At 33.6% G+C, this 25489-nt stretch overlaps 4 protein-coding genes and 1 pseudogene across 4 annotated transcripts in view; 1 reads left to right on the forward strand and 4 right to left on the reverse strand.

Moving 5' to 3' along the window:
* Positions 1-463: 463 nt before the first annotated feature.
* LOC138334346 (uncharacterized) lies at positions 464-4967 on the reverse strand. Its single transcript, XM_069282999.1, has 2 exons — positions 4865-4967; positions 464-2111 (listed from the first exon to the last, which is right to left on the reverse strand). Exon 2 carries the CDS (start codon positions 2049-2051, stop codon positions 615-617), a length of 1437 nt encoding a protein of 478 aa, XP_069139100.1. The 5' UTR covers positions 2052-2111; positions 4865-4967; the 3' UTR covers positions 464-614.
* Positions 4968-6761: 1794 nt separating this feature from the next.
* Positions 6762-8311, reverse strand: LOC138334045 (uncharacterized; annotated as a pseudogene).
* A 3187-nt stretch (positions 8312-11498) lies between these two features.
* On the reverse strand, positions 11499-13407 carry LOC138310868 (uncharacterized). The gene has a single exon (XM_069252201.1). It carries the CDS (start codon positions 13335-13337, stop codon positions 12060-12062), a length of 1278 nt encoding a protein of 425 aa, XP_069108302.1. The 5' UTR covers positions 13338-13407; the 3' UTR covers positions 11499-12059.
* A 4769-nt stretch (positions 13408-18176) lies between these two features.
* LOC138310876 (uncharacterized) lies at positions 18177-19696 on the reverse strand. The gene has a single exon (XM_069252209.1). The coding sequence runs from the start codon at positions 19651-19653 to the stop codon at positions 18376-18378; it is 1278 nt and encodes a 425-aa protein (XP_069108310.1). The 5' UTR covers positions 19654-19696; the 3' UTR covers positions 18177-18375.
* Positions 19697-23747: 4051 nt separating this feature from the next.
* Positions 23748-25489, forward strand: part of LOC138334349 (popeye domain-containing protein 3-like) — a 40407-nt gene continuing 38665 nt past the window's right edge. Inside the window, exons 1-2 of the mRNA XM_069283013.1 lie at positions 23748-23904; positions 24385-24625. Coding sequence (XP_069139114.1) covers positions 23869-23904; positions 24385-24625 — 277 coding nt within the window. The 5' untranslated portion in view covers positions 23748-23868. The remainder of the gene's footprint in view (positions 23905-24384; positions 24626-25489) is intronic.

The following is a 25489-nucleotide window of genomic DNA, read 5'->3' on the forward strand; positions in this document are numbered from 1 at the left end:
TATTATAATATTTAAGTATATAAGTATGCCATGTACAGTTTTTATGTATATTTTGTAGATAAACATTAGCCTCATATGTAACAAAGACCTACTATCACTATCATAGCTGTTTGTATGGACTGAGAGTCTGGTGAAAGAAGATGTTATACCGTCTGATGTATTAAAGTTGATACAGAAAAAATCACGTTTTTGTATTTTTCTTTTAAAGTTTTTAAACCTCTTTTCCTTTGTACTGTTGGAACTTGCAAGTGTAAGTATAATGTAGAAGAAATGAAGTTAAATTAGCATAGTACTAGTGTTTACACGTGATTCATGTGCACCAAAGTTATGTGTGATTATCTTGATCTTCTGGTATAGAAAGTTGTTACTGTTCATCGTCTATGCTTTTAAATTAGATATCAAAATCTCGAAAACACTGCCATTAGTTATCCTTAAGCTTTAAACAAATAAGAAACACAAATCATTACAGTATCTAGACAGTTCATTGTCTTAAATAAGTTTACAAAAATAAAACTTGGTATACCCACCCCGAAAAATAAATAATACCAATTAATCCAATAGATCTGATAATCCAATTAATCCAGAAAAAAATCCAAGCTGGGGAAGGATATTGTTCAAATATATCGAATTGTACCGTTATTTTTTTCATTATTGAAATCCTCTATTGTAACCTGAGATTTCTGATGTTTTGAATTCATGGTGTTTCCAATTGCAACAATTTCCGAGTCGCTGTTGGTTACGTCATTGACTGGTATTTCAAATGTTATCTTAGGAACTTGATCGTCAGCGATTGTTGTGACGTCGTCTGTCTTGCTTACACCAGAGTTGCCCGGGAAATCGAAAAGGAATATCTGCTTCTTCACGCTGAACAGTCGAGTTAAAATGATGCTCAGAATGGAACTATCTGACTTATCGTCGACTCCCATTGTCCCGTTTTTCAGCGTCTTCTTGCGAGAGACTGGGAGGGACATGTATGTGAATGCTGAGGCGACCCATGGCCTCATCACGGCATGCAGTGTGAAGTTATTACGTCTGATAAGCATGAGTTTTGTGTCCAAGGCGATTTGTTCCTGATACAGACAAGGTTCCTCGTCCAATAAAGCAAACATGTCCTCTCCTATCCCGCGTTCTTCAATTGTCTGCTCACTCATCGGCAGCTGGATTGACTTGCCTTTTATGCCTTTGACAATTTTCTTAAATGTGGAAGAAGAATTGAAGCGGATGCTCTCGTTCATCCACATGACAAAGTCATGATCCTGGAGAACTAACTGGAGTAGAGCAGGCTTGTATAAGCTTTCATAATTTCTCTTCCAAGGTCCTTGTGTAGAGGTCAGGTGTCTGTTATTGGATTCGCATGCGTCTAGTTGTACATTAGGGTAGCTCCGAACATCACAGAAACTACAATTGCTGACAATAGTTTTATGATGTTCTACTGTTAGTCCGAAATCAAATAATACAGCTTGCATTTTTGGAAACGCTTTGTGTAAAACTGTTTTGATGTTTTCAATGAGACCGATTATCTCTCGAAAGGAATTTTCTGTTACAATTGTCACCACGGTAGGGTACTCAGAAGGTTTAACCAGTTTTCCCCTGATAATTTTGATTGAAAATCCAGGTGACTTTGTAAGATTGGCGATTCCGTCTGCGTCCAAAGAGAGATTTCTAAAACATTCATCTGCGATACTCAAAGAATAATTTTCAACGTATGCAAGGTTTTCCGTTATGGTGGCCTGAAACTCTTCTTGGCATTCTGTTGGAAGAGTGATGTTAATATCATGTTGATGAAACCCTTCGAAGTGGTGTTCCCAGCTTTCCACCGCCTCGTCTGCCCATTTGTCTGCCTTTCCGAAGCCATAACTGAAGTAATATCCAAGGACACAGCAGACGACAAACAAGACCATGCGCAGAAACACCAGGACCTTGAACCACTTTTTCGACGTGACCTTGGCAATGGTCAATTCTTCATGTTCTTCTTCCAGATCCTTGCTGCATTTTCGGCAACAGGACACGAGCTTGATGCCTACAAACACGAAGAGGATGAGGAAGAGCATGATGTAGGAGGATTATCCCACTGTTATCCCCTATGGATGTTTGGAGTGACGATACATCACCTGTAAATAGACATTAGACTTTTCAAAACAGGCTATGTGGATTACACAAAAGACAAGACCGGGCCATACATAGTCTTCAGTTGATTTTTGTTCTCGTGTTAACAAAACATGTATTGGCATTCCTTTCTTTCTAGTCTAATTTGAGCTCGTCAGTAATTTTTAGGGCCAATCGATAAGTGGAGAGTAATTCCAAACTCCAAACGGATTATTAATAATAGTACGGATGTGTGCAATAGACATGCAATTTAAGAACATTAAAAAGGTAGTTTTCATTTATCTTCAAAAAGCTGAAAATGATTTAATTAGAGTTTCCATGTGCGTTTTTGTTTATCATATGGATCGAGTAATATCAGAAGCGTTTCTTTCTTTAAGAACAAAGGAGGAGCATCAATTTGGTTCGTTTTACGACCACTCAGTGACGAGAAAAATATTTTGCTTAAAGTTATATCTGCCGTTACTAGATGGAAATTTTGACATGCTATTTCGTCATTAATCTATTGAAAACTATATGATGAATTAGCTGTGAAAATCATTCAAATGACGTCAGATGCCTTACAAACACAGAAATTATGTACTGTAAAATTGTTGTTATTCATACTTATGTATGTTGAAATGAAACGTACAAAACACTTTACAATTACTAATAACATTGTAAAAATGTTAAATGAAATTGTTGACCACAATTTGACTTCATGGTCTGACCATATGTACTTATTTCACTTAACTAAAGATGTAAATGGAACGATTTTTGGCATTACCACCAAAAATCTTTTTAACACTTATTTGTACTTGTAAAATAAAAATCTATGCATTGAAAGTACTGTAATTCTTAAAATATTCTTAAAACTGTTGGTAGTGAATAACATTAAAAGCTCTCATTGATTCGTGAGCATGAAAATTATGCACATATAACTTTAAAGATACCTCAGAGTCATCAGCATATTGTTTGCTTTCAAAACATTCGATTTTTTTCTTTGCTTCTGGTACTATTAGAGTTCAAATGCTAAAGGGTGATAATTGAAATTTTCGCTATACGAATATAATGCTAGAGTAAACATTATAATTTTTCAGCTGTTTTGTCTGCAATTATATTCAATTGAGAAAAAAGGCTGAAAAATTGAGGTCACCTTACTTATACCCGTCACTAAGCCCATGTCATTCTAGGATGTAACGAAGCAGATCGTGTCCGAGATCCTTAAGCACTTAGTGCTAAATACCAATATCAAACTATCAAAATGGTTAAAAAATTAAAGATTTTGTCAAAATAATTCATGCTTAACTAGGTCACTTTGACCTACTCCTCCAATTTTTCAACTGTTTTCTTAACTAAAACTAGTAACCCCATGAACAACAAAACAAAAAACAACAACAAAAATGCAAAAAAAAAATATCATTTCTACTGTAATATTTAAATTGTTAGGACCTAAATAATGAAAATTTATTTTTCACCGTGTGACCTTTTACCTCTGAAATTACTCTGAGCTCTGAAAAAATCGCATGATTTGAATAACATACAAAATGCAGCTGACCTGAAGGTATTTTCATATAAAATATTTTACATATCATCTAGTGGCCGTGCGACGGCCTAAAGGGATATCTCTCCCTTTCTTGTTATGTTACTGTTTATTTACTGCATGGTCTGGATTAACTTTTACTGTTTCTTGTGCTGTTGTTAAATATCTTGATTTCCTTTAATTTTTCAAAGTTTCCTGAAGAATGACAGAAAATGCTCATGTTTACGAAATTAACAAAAAAAACGAAAATACGTAAATGCGATGAAGTACCGTGTGCTTAATCTAGACCAAATTGCTTTTTTTTAAAGATGCTCCACCGCCGACAGACCAAAAATGATATTCATCATTTGAACAATAATTGGTGTTTAATCGTGTATATAATAGTCTTAATTAACACAAAAAATATATAAAATAATTTATTTTGCCTTTGGTACATGCGCATTCAGTAGTTCATTTCATATAGGATATAGTGGTACGGATTTTTTTTCGGGATGCAATTAATTATTTTTCATAGTTTTAACTTGAAGTAAAATTAGAAGCTCAAACTTTTCATTGGTGGTAATGGTGTAAAGTAAGTAACTTTTGTAACTGAAGAAAAATACTAAATCGTCTGCTCCTGTTTTTAATAGTGAAAAAATACCATTTGTCAGCGGTGGAGCAATTTTAAAACTGAATGTCACCATTTAAGTTATTTTTTATTTAGATCTTAATACCCTCCAATACATTAAATTGAAAAGGGAAGTTAGGAAAATGTTTGGTCATGCTAATTATAATGATCCTGTAGATTACCATTGTTCCCAGAACTGAAAGTAAGATCTTGAAATCATAAATCGTTTGAATATCATGTTAATAAAACAAAGAGCAGTAGCCCATGGCCAGCAATCAAGGTGTACTTTGAGCATTATACAATTTTTCAGTGACAATGGCGGTCCCAATTAATTTGTACACTCCACAATCAGAGGTATATTCATTCCAGTTACGAAAGAAGAAAACGATAGCACAATAAATAGACAATTATTATAAGGTCGATACATGGTTAAATTAACATGAAACAATATTTAACGGGAACGATATCAGGAAAAAAAAAAAAAAATTTTTTGCTGATCATAGCATCGTTTCTGTGTACATTTTGTTTGTTTGCAGTCAAATAAAGAAATAATTTGAATAACATTTCCATACATAGGATCAGCATAATTACAACTAATTAAATCTAATATCATTGTTTAGAAATTCACTTACCCAGCTTTGTAGGACCAATAGGTAGACACCGTTTCGGCCGATCGGGCCGTTACGATTGTCGGTAATTCCTAAAGAACACTCCTGGTATTACTAACTCTGTCTCATGATATCGCTGTGAACACTTCACACGAGTTCTCGCCCTCCGGGGACACGAGTCGCCTATCAATCACCCAGGGTAGACCTATAGCTACTGTGATTTACATCTTCCGGGTGGATAACTGACTTACTCGTGTGTCTGATCGGAATATTATTAGTAAATTGTCAGTTTGACCTAAGACTCGTTATGTTATGTTTTTTGGCTCTTTGTTTTTTGTCAATGAGCCAATTGAAGCTATTTATATTGCAAATTCATATTTTCTGTTATAAGTTACCTTTATACCTTTGTCAATACGTGTATATATCTGTATTATTTTTAAGTTCGAAATTTGCCCCGAGCATTTATATTATAGCCATACTAATTGACCAGTGCAGAGAGTTTTAAAAGCAGGCATAACTAATCTGCAATGTGTAAGAATATGCAGAGTCGACTGTAATGTGGACCTATTTTCTGCCCATGGCATTGGCTTCAATGACTTATTGACTTATATCGATGTAGAATTGTCTCTATACATAATAATCTGACGAAACATTATTCTTAAAACCAGCATTGAAAATATGAGGGAACTGGTTTTATTTACTGATATGAAACAAGTATTATTTCAGATTTGGTTTGGAGAAGTTTATGTAATTAACCCGAATTGAGACTCCCTAACTTGATGTAACGCGTGCTAAAGTCTAAACTAAAGACTGTTTCATGATATGTAAACCTATTGTGGTGTCTTTCCGCTTTCTACATATTCAACATACATTTATTCGACTTTCTATGTGCCATTTATATCGATTTGTCTGTCCGTCAACAATCGATTTCTTCCTCATAATCGCTAGTAGGAATTTAACCAAATATGACTTGAAGCATCCTTAGGGGATGGAGTCTGAACATTATACAAATGTTCACGTTGACCCCCTGAGGAATGGGGCCTAAAGATTCAAGTTTGCTATTTTCATATAAACGACTTATTCTCTGAAACTTAGCATAGGATAGTATTCATATTGCATCCCAATGGGAGGGTATTCAAAATTGTATAAACGGTTGGTCTGACCCCAAGGGGATCTAAGGGGCATGACCAAAGGGACCTAATTGGCTATTTTAATATAAAGGATTTCTTTCTGAAACTAAACATAGAATAACATTCGTAAAGCAGTGGTAGCATCCCTATTGGGCGGGGTATAAAAATTGATTGATCCCCAGGGGGCTTCAGCTGCAGTGGTCTATTTGGCGGCTATTTGCATAAAAACGACTTTTACTCTGATACTAAGCTAAAGCATTATTGGCATAACTAAAATAACCAAATGAGCGATACAGGCCATTGCGTATTTTGTTTGCGAGTGGTATGTGCGTGATTTTGATCAAACAGTTTCAGAGGTAGTGTTCGCTCATATGTAGTATTTTGAAATATTTTTTTTTTCAAACTTACTTTTATGAAATACGATTAAAACCATAATTGAAATAAAAATAATCATGTGTATAAAAAATGTGTATCAAATGTTGATTTGTGAGAATTTCGAAGGAAATTTAGAAAACTGTTTTTACGTCGAAACATTATTCCCAAAAGATAAATCATGAAGAAAAGGAAACATTTGGTATTGGAAAAAACCCAACATACAATGAAATATATATCACACAAATTAAATAATACACCATATAATATTTTGTTTATTTTTTTGTTGTTGCAGATTTACATAAGACGAATGTTGGTTGTTCCAGTTTAGAACATGTTTTTTTATTATTATGTGAATATCAGTCAGATATTGTTCTAATGCAAAATTTAACAAATGAATATATATATTGATATTTCATTCAGCATGCCTTCTTTTTCCGAGTGATAAAGTAAACCAATTTCACATCTCGGCGAATACGAAGTATTGGTGCCACATCAAATTCAACTACTCGTCAGTGTTCATGGAATAGTCTGTTGATGATGATGCCTAATATTGATTGGTCAAATTTGTGGCACCTGCGGAATTTGGACTTTCCCGTGCACAAAAGATAGAAATCACTATTCTTAAAATCCATAGTTATACGAGAGGCTTCAGGTTTCGTTATGTACTTCAGTGTAAATCTATTTCTGCTGATAACAATCCGAGTAGCTTCAACTTCCGGCAGATTGAACAAACAAGGTTTTTCTCTGAGATAGTCGAAACTTTTCTTAGCTGTTCTTTCACATACAGCACCCGCTCCATGCATTGCTTGAATGCCTCTTTGTCTTGCACGAAGACTAACTTCATGCAACGGGGTACCCTAGGCTCGAACATAACAGACGAATCGATCTACATTACAAAGTCATATTCCTGTAGAGCTGTTTGTAAGATAATGAGCTTCCAAGCAAATCCTTTAATGTTTGCACAATGAGCTGGATATTTTTCAGCTTCTGTAAAACCAATATCGAAATATATCAATTTGAGATCCGAATGAATGTAAAGAGTTTGTGGTACGTTTTTATCATTCCTTGAGATTGTTCATAATGGTTTGATGACGCGGCAGTCACAAAAACGGGGTATTTTCGCGGATTCAATACGGGTTTAGATAATTTAAATGTTGGTGCCACGTGTTTTTGTATTTATACCCCACTAAGACAGTTTCACAAGATCTAAGTCTTCACCAAAGTCGGGCACAAAATTGGGGTCCTCGTACATGTTCTCTTCTAGTTTCTACGATACAGACTTCTTCATTCTCCCAACTTCTTCTGCGTTAAAATCTTATAAAATCCATAATTTTAGTATTAACCCACCAAAATCTCGGTGGAAACCAGGTAAAACAGCAAAATCATCATACACGTTAATATATGGAATGAAGTACTGATTGCGCATGCACCAAAAGCAAAATAAATTATTTATGTTATTGTTGGTGTTAATTAGACATATATATATACGATTGAACACCAATTATTGTTCAAATGAGGAGAGTCATTTATACTCTGTCAGCGGTGGAGCATCTTTATAAGTTTTTGAAAATTATCAGATTTTCTGGTGCGTTTTGGAATGTTTGAATCAACCAAAAACCAAAAACAACAAAAACCGAAACATTTTCGCATAATTTCATATTTTTAGCACTTATCACATTTTATGTGAGCAGTCCAGTGCGTTGGTCAGGTGAAGTGGACACGGATGATTGATCTGTAGGAAACGACATGGCAATGCTCATCAGTGTGTACTGTATATTACCTTCACCGAGAAGACCTCTAGCTACATGTATATATAAATGAATTACTGGAAAATATAAATGTCATTCTACACCCAAAAGTCATCGTTGATGACTATCGGTAAAACTGAAAGTAGTTAGAAGAAAAACCTTGACCAATCACAGGCAAGCAGAAACTTCTTTTGAAGATTACGGAGAGTGTTTCCCATCTCCAAAGCCACAAAATCAACCACAATGTCAAAGGACTAAAATGAACTGTTCATCTGTTGTCGCAGACAGAGCCTTCAGTCCTGCTATGACATATTATGTGTCATCAATAAATGTATTCTAGAACAATTTACTGCATATGTGCAATAAATGTTTCTGCGAATAAACTTAAACTTTTGACATTTTTTCTGATGGCTGCGATCCCGTAGCGATCCCGTAGCGATCCCGTAGTAAATGATAGTGTGTAGACTCAATAAGATATCTCCCTTTGTCCAATGCGACATACGAATCCGTATGTAGGAGTCAATGCATTCCATATGACATGTGGTCACGATTCTGAATGTATATGTCTCGTTATATGACACCAAATCATGAACTATCCTTGTGACTTCTCATGTGACACCACTTCAGCATCCCGCAACTTTAACGTATGTCTCTCCAAAGCTGTCCCAATTTTAAAGTGGTAACTTAATTCACGAGGACAAAAGCAAGCATTTGTAAGTTAGCATTTGTGAACCCAGAGGAAACAGACTCTTTTTAGTTTAAATTGTAACGTCAAGAGTGACAGCAGACACTGCGTGTAATAGGATACTTACAATACGCAAAATACGTATTAGGATACGTAAAGGGAAGCGACCATTATTTATAAACTAGTAAATATATTTAGATGCTCTATTTTATGTTTACGAAAAAAAAGATCTAAACCAAGCATACACAATAATACATTGTAAGTTTAATGCGAATATTTTTGCAAGTTAATATGGTTCTGAGTGACTTAAAGATGCTCCACCGCTGACAAATGGTATTTTTTCACTATTAAAAACAGGAGCAGACGATTTAGTATTTTTTTTCAGTTACAAAAGTTACTTACTTTACACCATTACCACCATTGAAAAGTTTGAGCTTTTAACTTTACTTCAGGTTTAAAATATAAAAAAAAACAATTAATTGCATCCCGAAAAAAATTCCGTACCACTATATCCTATATGGAATGTTGTACGGGATGTGCATGCACTAAAGGCAAAATAAATTATTTTATATCATTTTTTTGTGTTAATTAGACTATTATATACACGATTAAACATCCATTATTGTTCAAATGGTGAATATCATTTATGCTCTATCGGCGGTGGAGCATCTTTAAGGTGAGCTTCAAAAATCACTAAAAAGACTTGTTGATGTTATGAGAAATATGAGCCCTGTAGCACACATAGTGACCTAAACCACTGTGTTTATATCTGGTTGTAATGACATAGGCTTTATTTAAATAATATATGTATATTGAACGTTTCAGGAAAATACAGGTTTGAAAGTTTTTCTGTTACCAAATAACTATACCATTATGTTTATGTACGATTTTTGTACTAGTGTTTGTTTGACTTTATTGGCATGCATATGGCGAGTGTAAATCACATCACGCAAATATGGAGGCGTTCTTATTGATACCAATGCAGCTATTCAATGTTATAATGACAATTTAGCATAAGTAGAAGACTGCTTTTAAAAAAATATAAATGTATATAATTATGTTTAGTCTTTCCCCAAACATCTGCAGGTTATATCCCAAGCATCGGAGACTAACATCAGAAAACAAGTGCGTGATCTGGTTTTGAACGAATGACTTCAGCCATAGCATGGGATATTTCTTGTTTTAAAGTATGACATCCACAATTGATATAAACCGGTAGGGCTTCTTGTTTGATCGTGTGGCATTCTTTATAAATTAAAACTAATCCCTTTACCGTATGTAGAGTAGAATCACAGCTATTTTATCGACGTTTAACATGCATTTTTGCTACCCTAGCAGTCTAATTATTCAATTGTTCTTTACAGACACCCAAACGTATATTTTCAAGTAGAAAATTCCATCTAAAAATAAACTGATCAAGTCTGCGTCTCTCTTTTATTTCTAGTGTTAGAGCCACCTTTAAATTTTACGTGGTTCATTTTAAGAGACAGATGATTCGGTCTAATATACACAATGTAGTAGGACATGGCACTTTCTGATTAATTTTATTCACTCTTATATTTCTACAATAATTATATAATTACGGATTATGTAAACATGTTGCATATGTATTGCAAGTCAAGGGACTAAGTATAAGAACACTAGTAATTGTTTCCTCCTAATCATATCCATATTAAGTCTTTTCTTGTATTTTGCATGTCTCCTTTTGAGACAAAAATATTTTAAAACAATTATTCCAACAAATTGGCAAGATTACTGGTGACGTATTATCAGTTTCTAGGTGCATTCAAATTGCTACGGTATAAACAATCTGAATCCAAAAAACAATGCAAATTGAAAAAAACATTGGAGACTTACATACACGTGAAATATGATTGATAACATAGTTATATGTGTATCATCAGGTCAATGGGACAAAAAGAGAGATGCAGAAAGGAATACTTAAAATTAATTACTTTTGAACAGTTATTTTGGAAACAATTAGTTACCGATATTTGTCAGTGATTCATTAAATAATTAACTAACCTATATAGATTATGATGAACGGAAAGTAAATATTATGTTGGGTTGACATTAGCAAAATCTACAGTTGATCGTTTTCAAGAAATATCAGTATATGTGAATAACCTACTATGACTAGGTTTAATACACATTTAAACCTATTAAGTCTACTTCTACTGAAAATTTCTTGACATCTTTTTCTTTATCATTTATACTTAGAATATTAAAATGATGTATTATGAGACTGTTGTATTTAACTATTGATTCGATATTCAATTGTGTATAGATTTTAATGAGATATCCTACAGGCCTGCAGTGAATTCATTGTTAATGATAATTTAGTTTAATTGACAATTAGTAAATAATTTCATTCGTGTAATTAAATTTGTGTATATATAACAATTGATTCTTGTTGATGATTATATAAATTGGTAGTATACAATCACGAGTCCATGTACTTAGTATAAAAACAAATGCTCCAGGCATGTGAAACGTTACAATATTCATAAAATTTACTTTTTTGTTCTAAAAAATAAATACACTGTATTTGTTCTTAAAACATAAATATTTGTTCAATAACACGAAATATATGCTCAAAAATAAATATATGTTCATTAAAAATCAATATTTATTAAAAAAAAATTATGTTCATAAAAATAAATATATATTCATAAAAATAAATTTATGTTCATAAAAAGTAAATATATGGACAAGAAAAATAATGTATGGTCATAAAAATATTACATTGTAGTTCAATCTTTATTTAGGATTATTGAATATATATATTTATAAATTCAATGTCCAAAATAAATATATTTTTAAAAATGTTGCATTGTCGGACATCACGGACGCCACAAATTTGATTGTGTAAAATGTTAGCCTGCAGCTACTACAGTAACGGTACTTCTCTCCGAACTTACTTCCCCTACTGTCACCAAAGTCTAAGATTACACCTGATAACTACACCGTTGATGTAATGACCAATCCAGGAAGTCCTGTAGCGTTCAATGTGTCGTTGATGTGGAACAAAATAGTAGCAATTATTGTTTGTCTTAATTCATAATGACATAAACGCGATGAGCAATAAACTGTTTCAACATGCAGTGATTTATTGTTAACTGTTTTTGTAGATATTTTACATTAAATAAAAACGCTGTATCTAGATACTTAAGTAATTCTGTTGCATAAACGTAATTCTAATAATAAGTATATATAAACACTAATTAGGCAATTTTGCGGCTATACATTAGAAATATCCCTATGATACGGTAATGTTTATATCATCCTTTCTGCCTTTTCAGAGTTTCAAAATAATCTGATTTTACACCCCGTTCGATATGAAGTATAGGTGCTACATCAAATTCAACTACTCGTCTTTGTCCATGGAACAGTCTGTTGATTATGATGCCTAATATTGATTGATCAAATCTGTGGCACAAATGAACTTTGGAAAATCCAATACACATCTTATGGAACCGACTATTTTTAAAGTCCATGCAGTTATACGAGAGGCCACAAGAAACCCAGGGTTTCATTATGTACTCCAGTGTAAATCTATTTCTGCTGATAACAATCCAAGTAGCTTCAACTTCCGGCAGATTAAACAAACAAGGTTTTTCTCTGAGATAGTCGAAACTTTTCTTAGTTGTCCTTTCACAAACAGCACCCGCTCCGTGCATTGCCTGAATGCCTCTTTGTCTGGTACGAAGACTTACTTCATCCAGCGGGGTACCCTCGTACCGGACAGAAGAATCCATCCACATAACAAGATCATACTCCTGTAGAACTGTTTGTATGATGATAGGCTTCCAAGCGAATCCGCCCTTGTTAGCACAATGAGGTGGATATTTTTCAGACTCATACTTTCTTACTTCACATTTACAATACTTTTTTAATTCTGTTATTTCGCCGTCTGTCAAACCAATATCGAAGTATATTAATTTGAGATCAGGATGGATCTTGAGGAGTTTGTGGTACGTTTTTATCATTCCTTGAGATTCTTTATAATGGTTTGAGGACGCGGCAGTTACAAAAACGGGGTATTTGCGCGGATTCAATTCGGGTTTAGATAATTCCTCAATACCCAGTTCATCCAATGATAAATCTTTCAAGTATTTCTCAGGTACGTTCAAGGGATACTTTGAAATAACTTCCATGTTTTCATCAATGGTCTCTTTGAATTGTTCATCACACTTTAAGTCAGAGTAACTGTTTCTTGTCCAGTTCATGTTGTACTTTCGAAACAGATTCTGGAAATGTTGGTGCCACGTGTTTTTGGGTTTATATCCCCATTCAGATAGTTTTACAAGATCCAAGTCCTCGGTGAAGTCGGGCACAAAGTTTGGATCCTCGTACATGTTCATCTCTAGTTTCGACGATACAGACTTCTTTGCTTTTGCAATTACCTCAGCGCTAGATCTTAAACTATCATTTACCTCATCAGTAATATCCTTCTGAAATTTCGGCGGAAACTCGAACAGGAAAAACAGCAAAATTATAGCACATGTTAATAATAATAGTGTGTGTCTTTTAAGGTATCGACTCAGCCGAAGTTTCATTGTTGTTTGGATCCGATTTAATAAATTAAAATCATTTGTCTCTGGTATTTTCAATTCTGTTTGTCTGAAACAAAAGAACATATGCCTTAATTGTAGAATTACGTGTCATGAAGTCATTTAATAATAAAATAATAAAACAAATTACCCATCTTTCGAAGTAAGACATAAAATGTTTTTGTCTATGATTGTCTAAGAAAAAAAAGTCATATATATATAATACAACGCATTCGTTTTTAAATACAAATCCTAAATAGCTGGGTTCTTATCTTATGAATCTTCTTAAAAAGTCGAATGCAATATTTGTAAAATCTAACATTTGGCGATACAGTCGAACTTGTGATAAAATCAATCAAAAATATGAAAGCTATGACGTGAAATCTGATTTTAAACGGTTGATATGTAACAATGATGAATAAGAAAATTATTCTGCAGAAATGAAAATTGAAAATAATAATAATGATAGAGTCAAAAAGTGCTAAAAAATTAATATTGTCACAGATCTTCAGAACTTACCACATCGGATATGGCCGATTTATTGTGTTGGTCAGGTGTAGTGGACTTGGGTGAGTAACCTGTACAAGATGACAAGGTAATGATCACCCATGTACGTAGTTGGTGGTATTACCCAAGGGTCAAACCTACCGAATATGGTCTACATGAAAAAGACCTGCAGCTATTTATCAATATGTTACTCGAAACAAAATGTGTGTCATTCTAGAACCAAAAGAGCAGCGATACAGAGTCGTACTGATTTTCAATGTTAATAGTGTACATTGTGTACGTCCATGATATGTAATGTATTATACACAACGTTGTTTTGAAATTTTGCAAATACTTTCGTAAGTTATAAGTTTACACATATGAAATTGTGATCATTTAACCAATATAGTATTTATATCGCTTTTATCAATGAGAAAGTTTCAGAATAGCTTTCATAATTTCGGAATATTTTCCGATGGGCTAATGCTGAAAGTCATAGCTTTTGGAGGATATTCCTCAGGCACACTAAACAGTAGTTTTATCGCACAAAGATGTCTATTACAATGACATATTTGAATTATGATAGACCTATATGTAATATGGTGGTTGATGTCTGCAATTTTCATGCTGAATTTATTGCATTTGTGACTTATCAATAATTCCACGGTTGCGGGGCAAAAACAATGGTATATATATAGTAAAGTACATAATTAGATATGCTCCGATTTTGCACTATTCTCATTGGCTAATACATGGTCACGAGACGTTCAATATCTAGCATATTGACTCGATGTTGCCATTTTTAGTAACACCGAGTCAATATTTCTATATGAACTTCATAACGCAAACGTTGAGTTCTCCAGGGTGGCGTATTATGACCAACGCTTTTCTTGTAATTAACATGAACATTAGAGAATGTATTTGACATTTGCCAAAGTAACTACATATCTAATATTGTTTCAATCCATGTGGTGTTATATCGCCGTGGCAGAATAAATTTCAGTCCATATGCCCTGGTAGAATTTAAAATAATGACATCGGGCTACGTCTTCGGTCATTCTTTATTCTACCGGGGCGGTATAACACCATATGGAATGTTTTTTAATGTCAAATGTGCATCTTTCCACGATTTTACGTGCATTAAATTATTTTATGCTTATTTTCCTTGAAATTTTCATCCCCATGTTTGGACTTAAATTAGTAAACGGGACATTAGTAGAGAGAGTAAATGGATATTACGGCGGCCTAGTCTAATTTCTCTAGAGACATAGTCGTTCAATGTAATAAATAGAATACTTGTATTCCTTATTTCTTGATGGATAATTCGTACGAGTGAAAAATACGAAATGTTCCACCTAACGAGAAGAAATATAATTGTTATTCATCGAGAAACAAAAAATATCCTCTATCTATGTTTTCAATCTAGATGGTGCGATGACGAAATTATAATCCTTGTCGCATTGGCGACCCCGTCATGCAATAGTGCGACATTATACCATGCGTAGGGCGCCAAGAGATGAGCGACAATAAATGTGCCAGCCAAGCGATGAGCGAAAATGTGCCAAGCGAAGAGCGACAGTGTGACAATGCGCAATGCAACATTGCGACAATGCGCAATGCGACTGCGACAATGCGCCAAGCGAAGAGCGACTGTGCGTCATGCAACACTGCGACATTGCGCCAAATGAATATATATTCTGAAATTCATATAGATATTTATCAAGCATCATAGGGAATCAAGCTAGATAGTGAAATAACTATTTCTTTTTTTCGTTTATATTATTTTACATTATACTGAAATGCATTCTGCATATTTCTATAAATAACCTATTACTTCTTACTGTTTCTAGATGTTAGATAAGTTTTGGAAAAGAAATAAATATACACCGTCATGTTCCTGATGTAGAATATAGAATAAAACTAATTAGGGACTCTTATACATATGCGCGAAAACCCCTACATTTACATTTCTAAAAGAGTTATTATACATTTGTATGCATTTTTTTTGTCTTTTATCACTGCTATATCTAGGTATCTAAGGTACGTGTATATAACTCGTTAACGGTATATGTGTCGTGTTTTCCATAACAACGAATCAAGAAGAGCTTTTAAGATATTATTCACCACCAAAAACTATGAACATTTTGAGAATTACAATACTTACAACGCATAGGTAGCTTTTTCAACCTATTGTTGTCATATGATATGGTCACATTTTGTGGTTTTTCGAAAAGCAGCATCATTATCGCTATTTCGTTTGGTTGTTGCTACGGTTAACAAAGTAAATCAAATTCTTTATTATATTGCTTTGTTGATAAGTCATTTTTGTTGTTATGATGAAAAAATGTTTTATTCTTTTTCGTTTTTAGTTCGTACGAGGAAAACTTAAGTTATGTATAGGAGAAACACCGAAAACTTACGGGCCTCGAACAATTCATTATCTTGACTTTTCCACAGTTTTCGCTGTTTCTCGTACTTAAAACATGGCACCGAATTCCACAGCTCTAGGTAAACCCATACTGCTTATTTAAACCTTGAGACCTATTCATGATTCATTTATTTACCTCACTCGGAGAACAAGAATTATGATTTGCATGATTTAATTTCAAAGATTCATGCACAGGTACTATATGGAACTGAAACCGAAACCTTTACTCAGTTTAGTTTTCACTGTTCAACATGGAGGAGCATAAATATGTAGCACTGCAAAATGTTCCCCAATGTTTTGGATATAGGCCTATACACAAAAAAGTGAAATCATGTTGCAAAAGAGTGTGTTTTTGAAAGTATTCCTTGGGAATTATTATATTCTTGAAAGGTGTTGGGATGTAAATTTGTTCGATTGATGCCATTTTTATGAAATGTGAAGTGATTTGGATATACAAAATATGGAGAGAAAAAAAAGCATGTCAAGCATTTGTAATTTCATTTTGACAGAAAATTCAGCATTTGTCTTATATGATTTAATCGTCTCTCTTCTGGATTTGTTTAAGAGATTTTTTTTGGGGTTATGGATAACGTGGCTGGGAAAGAACTGATCAAATTTATTTGAGAATGAAGTGATTAAAATTGTATACATATATATATGTATATCGGTATTGTGAAAATAAGTTTACAAATACTGCGATCACAACAACATTGACGACAAGTACCTGGGTTAATCTTTAATCCATCTCTCAGAGGATTAAATGAATGAGGATGTATTTTTGATTACATGCTAAGCTATTTCACAGCAAAAGGTAACTATTCCGCAGTAGTAGGTGATGATAGTAGACTTTGCTCCGACTATACCTCAAGCTATAACAATAGATGACATCAAAGCCATGTTTTAATGATAGTTCTATTCCTTTCGGTTGCTGCAATAACTTTCTCTATGCCTAATTTATTGCTTTTGGTTGTATCAACAATAAAAAAACAGTTATTGATATGTTGTTCCTTTTCGGTTGTTGTAACGTTAAAACATAAATCATTGATATTCCCATTTTCTTTCTTTGTTGCTATGATAAAATAATTCTTGTGACCTTTGTGTATAGTGTTATTTTGTGATTCTTCGATTGAATATTAAATCATTTTCCATTCTTTGAAATTAATTTACGTACAGTAACTGAATTGAAATGTTTGTGTTGCCATTATGGCCAGATAATAATGACCCCATGTGACAAAATAAACCACATAAACTGTAGCTCTCTAGGTGTGATAAACAATGTTAGCCTGCAGCTACTACAGTAACGGTACTTCTCTACGAACTTACTTCCCCTACTGTCACCTAAGTCTGAGATTACACCTGATAACTACACCAATGATGGAATGACCTGTCCAGGAAGTTTATATACATCATTAGATATCAAAATAGATAGGGAAGATGATATTCAACATTCCGTGATTTTAACATAGATTCGATATGTGCAATGTAATACAAAACGGAATAACACTAGATAAAACATATAATTTACCACACACGCTAAATAATACAGGTACACACTAAATTAAAAAAAAATATTGACATTTAGACAAACCGAGAAATTATTGTTATCGTTAGTCTTCATTCAAAATGTCATCATTGTGATGTTACAAGCTGACAAAACAAGAGTTATTGCTAGGGTGGTTAAGTGGTTAATTAGATATCTCTTGTGCAGTAATTTTTGACGAATTCCTTTGTTTGATTAAATTAACGTCCTATTAACAGCCAAGTCTATGAAAGCTATTTATCTATACCGATGCTTGCCTTTTAAAAGAACCATTATTATTTGAAGCAATTTTACATAAAAACTTGAATGATGACAAATTACTAAAGTACAAAAAAATGGAACACTTTACATTTAGATTGTAGCAAATACATGTATTTTATTAGTACATGTATTTACGTTTATTTCCACTGAGCACTTAACCCATAAAAAGCTTATAAAGCATTAATCATTTGATATGTTAAATAATAACATTTTGGTACACATAATAAATAAAAAGACAAAATTATCTTGATAAATACAACGTGTAGACATTTTTGGTAATTTAAACAACTGTACATAGGAAATGTCCCTACGTAATCGACATGTTAACATCAAACTTCTTGCTTTTTAAGAGCTTCAAAATAATCATATGTCGAATATCGTTTGAGATGAAGTATTGGTGCCACATCAAATTCAACTACTCGTCGCTGTTCATGGAACAGTCTGTTGATTATGATACCCAATATTGATTGATCAAATCTGTGACATTTATGGAATTTGGAAAATCCCATACACCCTTTATAGAGCTGACTATTCTTAAACTCCATACAGTTATACGAGAGGCCACAAGAAACCCAGGGTTTCATTACGTACTCCAGTGTAAATCTATTTCTGCTGATAACAATCCAAGTAGCTTCAACTTCCGGCAGATTAAACAAACAAGGCTTTTCTCTGAGATAGTCGAAACTTTTCTTAGTTGTTCTTTCACAAACAGCACCCGCTCCGTGCATTGCCTGAATGCCTCTTTGTCTGGTACGAAGACTTACTTCATCCAGCGGGGTACCCTCGTACAGGACAGAAGAATCCATCCACATAACAAGATCATACTCCTGTAGAACTGTTTGTATGATGATAGGCTTCCAAGCGAATCCGCCCTTGTTAGCACAATGAGGTGGATATTTTTCAGATTCATACTTTCTCACTTCACATTTACAATACTTTTTTAATTCTGTTATTTCGGCGTCTGTCAAACCAATATCGAAGTATATTAATTTGAGATCAGGATGGATCTTGAGGAGTTTGTGGTACGTTTTTATCATTCCTTGAGATTCTTTATAATGGTTTGAGGACGCGGCAGTCACAAAAACGGGGTATTTGCGCGGATTCAATTCGGGTTTAGATAATTCCTCAATACCCAGTTCATCCAATGATAAATCTTTCAAGTATTTCTCAGGTACGTTCAAGGGATACTTTGAAATAACTTCCATGTTTTCATCAAGAGTCTCTTTGAATTGTTCATCACACTTTATGTCAGAGTAACTGTTTCTTGTCCAGTTCATGTTGTACTTTCGAAACAGATTCTGGAAATGTTGGTGCCACGTGTTTTTGGGTTTATATCCCCATTCAGATAGTTTTACAAGATCCAAGTCCTCGGTGAAGTCGGGCACAAAGTTTGGATCCTCGTACATGTTCATCTCTAGTTTCGACGATACAGACTTCTTTGCTTTAGCAATTACCTCAGCGCTAGATCTTAAACTATCATTTACCTCATCAGTAATATCCTTCTGAAATTTCGGCGGAAACTCGAACAGGAAAAACAGCAAAATTATACCACATGTTAATAATAATAGTGTGTGTCTTTTAAGGTATCGACTCAGCCGAATTTTCATTTTTGTTTGGATCCTATTTGATTCTGGAAGTCTGTAGTGTGGTTTTTTTCTGAAAATATAGAAATAAACTGTGTAAGAATATCGATAAGACGTATTATGTTCATTAACGGTATTATTCTGCGTTGGCATTCAATTTCATACTCAAGTTGTTTGCGATGGATAATATCAATGTAAGTGTCTGTCTATGAATTAGTGATGAAATGTATTTCACGTGTTAAAATCAGTATATATATTGTATATATGTTACCATTTCAATGGGTTGATATGTGTTTCTCATGAATCTTTTAAAAGTTATATGACGAATGCAACAGGTGAGAAATGTAACATTTGTCGATATTAATTAGTTGATTTTTATCAATAAGCAAGATTTGTCGTTCAAATGAGAGACTTCATTAGAAAATAATTCTGAAAAGATCAGATAAAAAATCCATAATAATATTAATTCTTTGTTAATTGGCAATGTTTTTTCTGCATTGTAATATACGTCTATTGTAACCATCATAGTGCAGATAAATATCTGTAGAAAGTGCATCACGAAAATCGATATAATCCGTCATGTTAACAAGTAAAGATTTTAGTACACATATAAGTATGCATTGCAAGCCAATAACATCTGAAAAAAAAAGAGAAAATCTTACTTCTCATAAAAGTAATTTACATTCAAACCTTTCATAATGTCTCCTTGTGTATTATAATTTTAGATTTAACCTAAAATTTTAACACATATATACATGTACTAAATAGCCGTAAATTAATGCCATAAAGCTTAATCCGCGAGAAGCACAGATGCTTTTAAAACGATGGTAAGTTTGGAAGATATAATGAGCTGATAGCTGAAAATATTGATTTGAACTTACCAGATTTGATATGATCGGTCCAGTGCCTTGGTCAGGTAGAGTGGAGATGGAAGAGTATGACGGTTCGGCCATGGTAGTCTTGCTTGTGTACCCGGTATAGCCGAAGGGAAGGCTGGACATGGCCTACATATATACACTAGTCCCAAAGCTATGTATCAGACTCACTGCAATGAAAAATGATTTCTAGTTGATAAGTTAGAGATAGTAATCTAGTTTTTACTTATATATATAATTTTATTTTTTATTTTTAATTGCACAAAAGTTGCGGTTTATTCCACAGGGTTCTGAGAATTAGTTACAGATTATATAATCATGGACCCACCAGAGTGCCCTAAGACCATATTTAGACGTTGAAAAGGTCTAGATTAAAAACGATAAAAATCATACTCTACATGATACTAAATACATGTACAAATGTAGAGTATGATTTTTATCTTTTTTTTTTAATCTAGAGCTCTAAAACGTCTAAAAATGGTCTTAGGGCACTTTGGTGGGTCCATCATTATATAATCTGTAACTAATTCTCAGATCCCTGTGGTATATACATTGTAGTACCATGTAGAGTGGTAAATGTGTAAATGGTCTTAGGGCACTCTGGTGGGTCCATGATTATATAATCTGTAACTAATTCTCAGATCCCTGTGGTTTATTCGTAATTTTCGCAAACCGGGCCCTGTGATCACGAAACTAGTTGTTATGTATTAGAACATATTTCTATCGGTTGAGTTCTAGGCATTTTAGAAATGACTGAAGCATGTGATTTCAAGACATTCAACCTTGTAGTGCAATGAAGGGAATATGCATTGTCATGTTTTCTTGATAATTTTCTTAGTAGTTCACAACGTTTGCGAGGGATTTAAAAAAAAAAATCAGTACAATTCTCACTTACATATAAAATAACTGATATAATATAGAAATAATACCGTAAAATATTATTACATTAAATGTCATATTAAAGATGCTCCACCACAGACAGAGCATAAATGGTACTCATCATTTAAAAATACTTTGGATTTAATCGTGTATAAATCAGGGGCGGATTTAGGTTTTGAGGTTAGAGGGGGCGTGGGACAAAGCAAATCAGGCGAGGGTCCCCAAAGGTCTCGAATAAATGGTGCAAAATCCTGCATTCTGAGGATTTCATGAACACATTTTCCAGAAAATAATTGAAGCCATTTATGGATGTTTATTTATGGTTTTCGTGTCAAGTGTCATATTTTTTATTTGAAGTTATGATTTTTTTTTTTTTACTTACAGAATTGCAATATCAAAATCTTAATATTTATATGGACTTAAGCGAAGAAGGGCGGTGGTCTGGGTGGGGGCCGCCTAGGCCCCCAAAGCCCTCAAACAAATGTACACTTTTTCCAAAAAATAATTGAAGCCATGTAAAAATGTTCGTTTATTATTTTTGACGTCTAATGTCATATTTTGAATATAAAGTTACAGAATTGCACTGCCAAAAATCTGAATATCTATTCATAGAGGCACGAAGCAAAGAAAGGGATGTGGGTCTGGGGGCCGCCTAGAACGAATATACGTACCCGGCCTACTATGCCTTTAGGCCGGGTACGAATTGGTCCCTATATGTATCGTAGTGGAGCACTGCCTCCGAAAATCACTCGGGCACAGTTTTTCATACTTTTTTGAAGGTTTTGAAGTAATAGGGAACAATTGTAGCTCTAAAGAAGACACAATTTTCAGTCTAAAAGTCTTTTGAGCTACAATATTGCAGCTAGGGGTCGCCTATTGAAGGTTTTTATAGGACTAATGAAAGTGTATGTGAACTTTTTAACGATATAAGCTTTTACTTTTATACATTATCTGTCAGATTAGATAATTCATTTTCCCTAACTTACACAATCTTTATAATTCGTGTATTGGACAACGAAAGAAAAGAAGGCTAGTGGTCTTGTCTATGGCCATACGGTGCCAGGAACTATTGCTATCATCCTGTTTTCTAATAGGGAGCCTTTTGTCATGTGTATTAATTTTTTAACATCGTTTGCCTATCTTATAACATTATCGTTATAAAAAAATATGTTTTTATTGAAACAAAAAAGGAAGGCATCTGGCCATGGAGTACACCCAGACCCTAGAGGCTCTCATTTTCTGTCGCATTCCACTTTTTTCTTTACACACATTTTCTTAGGACAAATAAAAGGCTTCTAGAAGCATTCGGCGTCAGTAGTGATCTTGTAACTGGCGTTTTGAAAGTACGCACACATTTGTGAATTGATAGTCGGATTTAATACAGGACTTTAATGCTTATTCAAAAATGTGTAATATATCATTTACAACCTGGAAAACGAAGGGCATGACATATAGTCAACCAGCGAAGACTCATGGCCAGCTACAATTTCTTCCACCCACCCCTCCCCCTTTTCTTTTATTGCTAAGGATATCGAGATATAACCTGTCAATATTGAATATTAATGACAATAAATTATCTAATATATTGGGATTTTATCGGGGTTTTTTTTTGGAAAAAGTAAATACTTGAAGGGATTTACATTGTACCTTTTAAGCGATGGAGATAAAACCTAAACTTACACGAAAAAAAATATATAATTATTCCATTGTGCCTGGATACAAGTATGTTCATGCATGTATGTACCACAAAGTCGAATACATTTAGATTTTAAAATGATAACATCAAACGGTAATGGTAGGAAATGGAGCTTTCTGTCTAATTCTCACTCTTTATCTAATTCCTTAATTTTTTCCCTTTCTCCCTCTTTTTTTTTCTTTCTTCCTTCTTTTCCTTCCTTCCCCTCTTTCTTTTTCCCTTCTTTTTCCTTTTTCTTTTTCTCTCTCTCCTATTTTAGGGGGGGCGTACGCCGGGTCCGCCCCCCCTTGAATCCGCGCCTGTATAAATATACTGAAAATATGTCTAATTAACACACACACACACAAAATTTTGTTTGTTTGCTTTTAGTGCATACGCAATCATTGTAATAGAAGCTCAAACTATTTCAATGATGGTAATGGTGTAAAGCAGAAACATATGTTTTTGTGTAAAGTAAGTAACTTTTGTAACTGAAGAAAAATACAAATTCGTCTGCTCCTTTTTTGATAGAAAAATCTTTAAATAGGAATCTAGTGAAAACTTACTGGTATTTCAAAAAAAATTATTCTATGTTGCTTTGTATCGTGACATTGAACGGCTTGGAGTGATTTCTGAGATGAGTGTTGCCTCCCTTCCTACAATAACTTGAAAACCGCGGGAAATCGTGATCGACGGGGAATTATTGTAGTTGCAGCTAAGAAATATGGCGGGAGCAGTGTGAGGCTGGGCTGTGCTTGTCTTCGAGATTTTCTCCAGTCTGAATCAGTGTTTCAGAAAAAGATAAATACTATGGTATTACTAGAGTTGGCAGATTCATTAACCAAGGTGAGGAAATATGTCAAAATATTGTGTTTTCTTTTCGCTTGAACGAAAATGAGTAGCATCATGTCTAGGATAGTTGTTTTGGTCAAGGGAGAGCACAACGGTGGTCTCGGAAGGCGGAAACTCAAATGTTTAGAGATGTTTGTTTTTAAAAAGAGTAAAGCTATCTTTTTATGTATCTTAAGAAATAGTTATACATTTCGGAACTGAAATACAATATTTCATGAAAAAATATAATACCTTTAAAATGGTGTGAACATATGATCTTGTGTACATATGATGTACATTGATGTACAAAGATGTACATTGTTTCAATGTTTTGAGTTATTTATATCAATATTTTGTCAACCAGTTGTGACTGGTGTATATCAATTTTTATTTATAAAACAAATTTCCATTGTAGTTTATAAGTGTCAGTAATTAATATTGATTTTTTCTTCAATAAAACATATATTTAATGATTCTTTTCTTTTAACACAATAGGAAATGTTTTCGTACGACTCGGGCAAGAACACCACCAAACCAAACCTGCTTATCTTTGATGCAATTCTCCCTAATGCCAGTGTGTTTCTTGGAAACATAACTGAGACTGTGATTGGCTGCTTTTCCTGGTCATCATCCAATCATTTTCTGTTTCAAGTTGCCAATGTAGTGATTTTGATTGGCTTATGCTCACCAGATAGAAAGAATGGAGTTCTCTTTATGCACAGTAGCTTTGTGCTTGGTAGGTATTAATTTCAATTTAGATATGAGTTATAATTACAGATCCACATTTAATATATCTTCATGAAATTTTTTTAAAATTGTGTATTTATATAGACTGCTTTGACTATTTTAATTTATATTTTTCGTCAATTAAGGATGTATTCTTCTGAGGTTTCAGTCCCGTTGAAGTCTCGTTTCAACATAGATCAAAGAAGTTATGCGATTTTCAAATATAATTTATCAGTATCTGTAGCAAGTTGCCAGATGCAAATTTTGTCAAAAAATTACATTTCTATTTTTAGTAGATTTTTTTATACAGGGATTTTAAGAAATGGCCCATTTAGCGGCCATTTTGAAATTGTGTCTTTTTTCGCTTCAAGTAGAGCCACAGTTTTTCCATTTTTTACTGAAATTGTTTTTACTAAAATCATCACTGCGCCAGCATTTTTAGCTGTATTTAGCTAATTTTTGCTGCAAATCGTTACTAGGTTCGTAGTAATTAAGATATTGAGCATTAATATGTGAAACGATACACGTTTGTGAGTTTATTTTTACATTTAATGGTAATTTGGGCACTTTTATTTTTTACTTTAAAGGGACAATTCACTCAGACTAATTCTTTTCCATAACCAAGAAGCAAAATTGGGCATAAATGTATTGTTCTATATTTCTTATGAAACATATAACACACAAAATATTGACAAATTCCACGTCACTGTTTAGTATTTTAATTGATACCGTTGTAATAACAAATCGTTGATCAATACGATTCAACAGGTACAATATATACGCTGTACCCATATCCGAGCCAAAGTCACGCAACTTAAACAAATGTGCTATATAAATACCGAGGAGGTGAAAAAATGATTTTTAGGCAAGACAA

Source organism: Argopecten irradians, chromosome 1 (genome assembly GCF_041381155.1).
Source record: "Argopecten irradians isolate NY chromosome 1, Ai_NY, whole genome shotgun sequence".
Classification (NCBI taxonomy): Eukaryota; Metazoa; Mollusca; class Bivalvia; order Pectinida; family Pectinidae; genus Argopecten; species Argopecten irradians.

Excerpts from the sequence above, each read along its gene's own strand:
- LOC138334346 (XM_069282999.1), bottom strand. The coding sequence starts at position 2,051 with ATGCTCTTCCTCATCCTCTTCGTGTTTGTAGGCATCAAGCTCGTGTCC.
- LOC138310868 (XM_069252201.1), bottom strand. The coding sequence starts at position 13,337 with ATGAAACTTCGGCTGAGTCGATACCTTAAAAGACACACACTATTATTA.
- LOC138310876 (XM_069252209.1), bottom strand. The coding sequence starts at position 19,653 with ATGAAAATTCGGCTGAGTCGATACCTTAAAAGACACACACTATTATTA.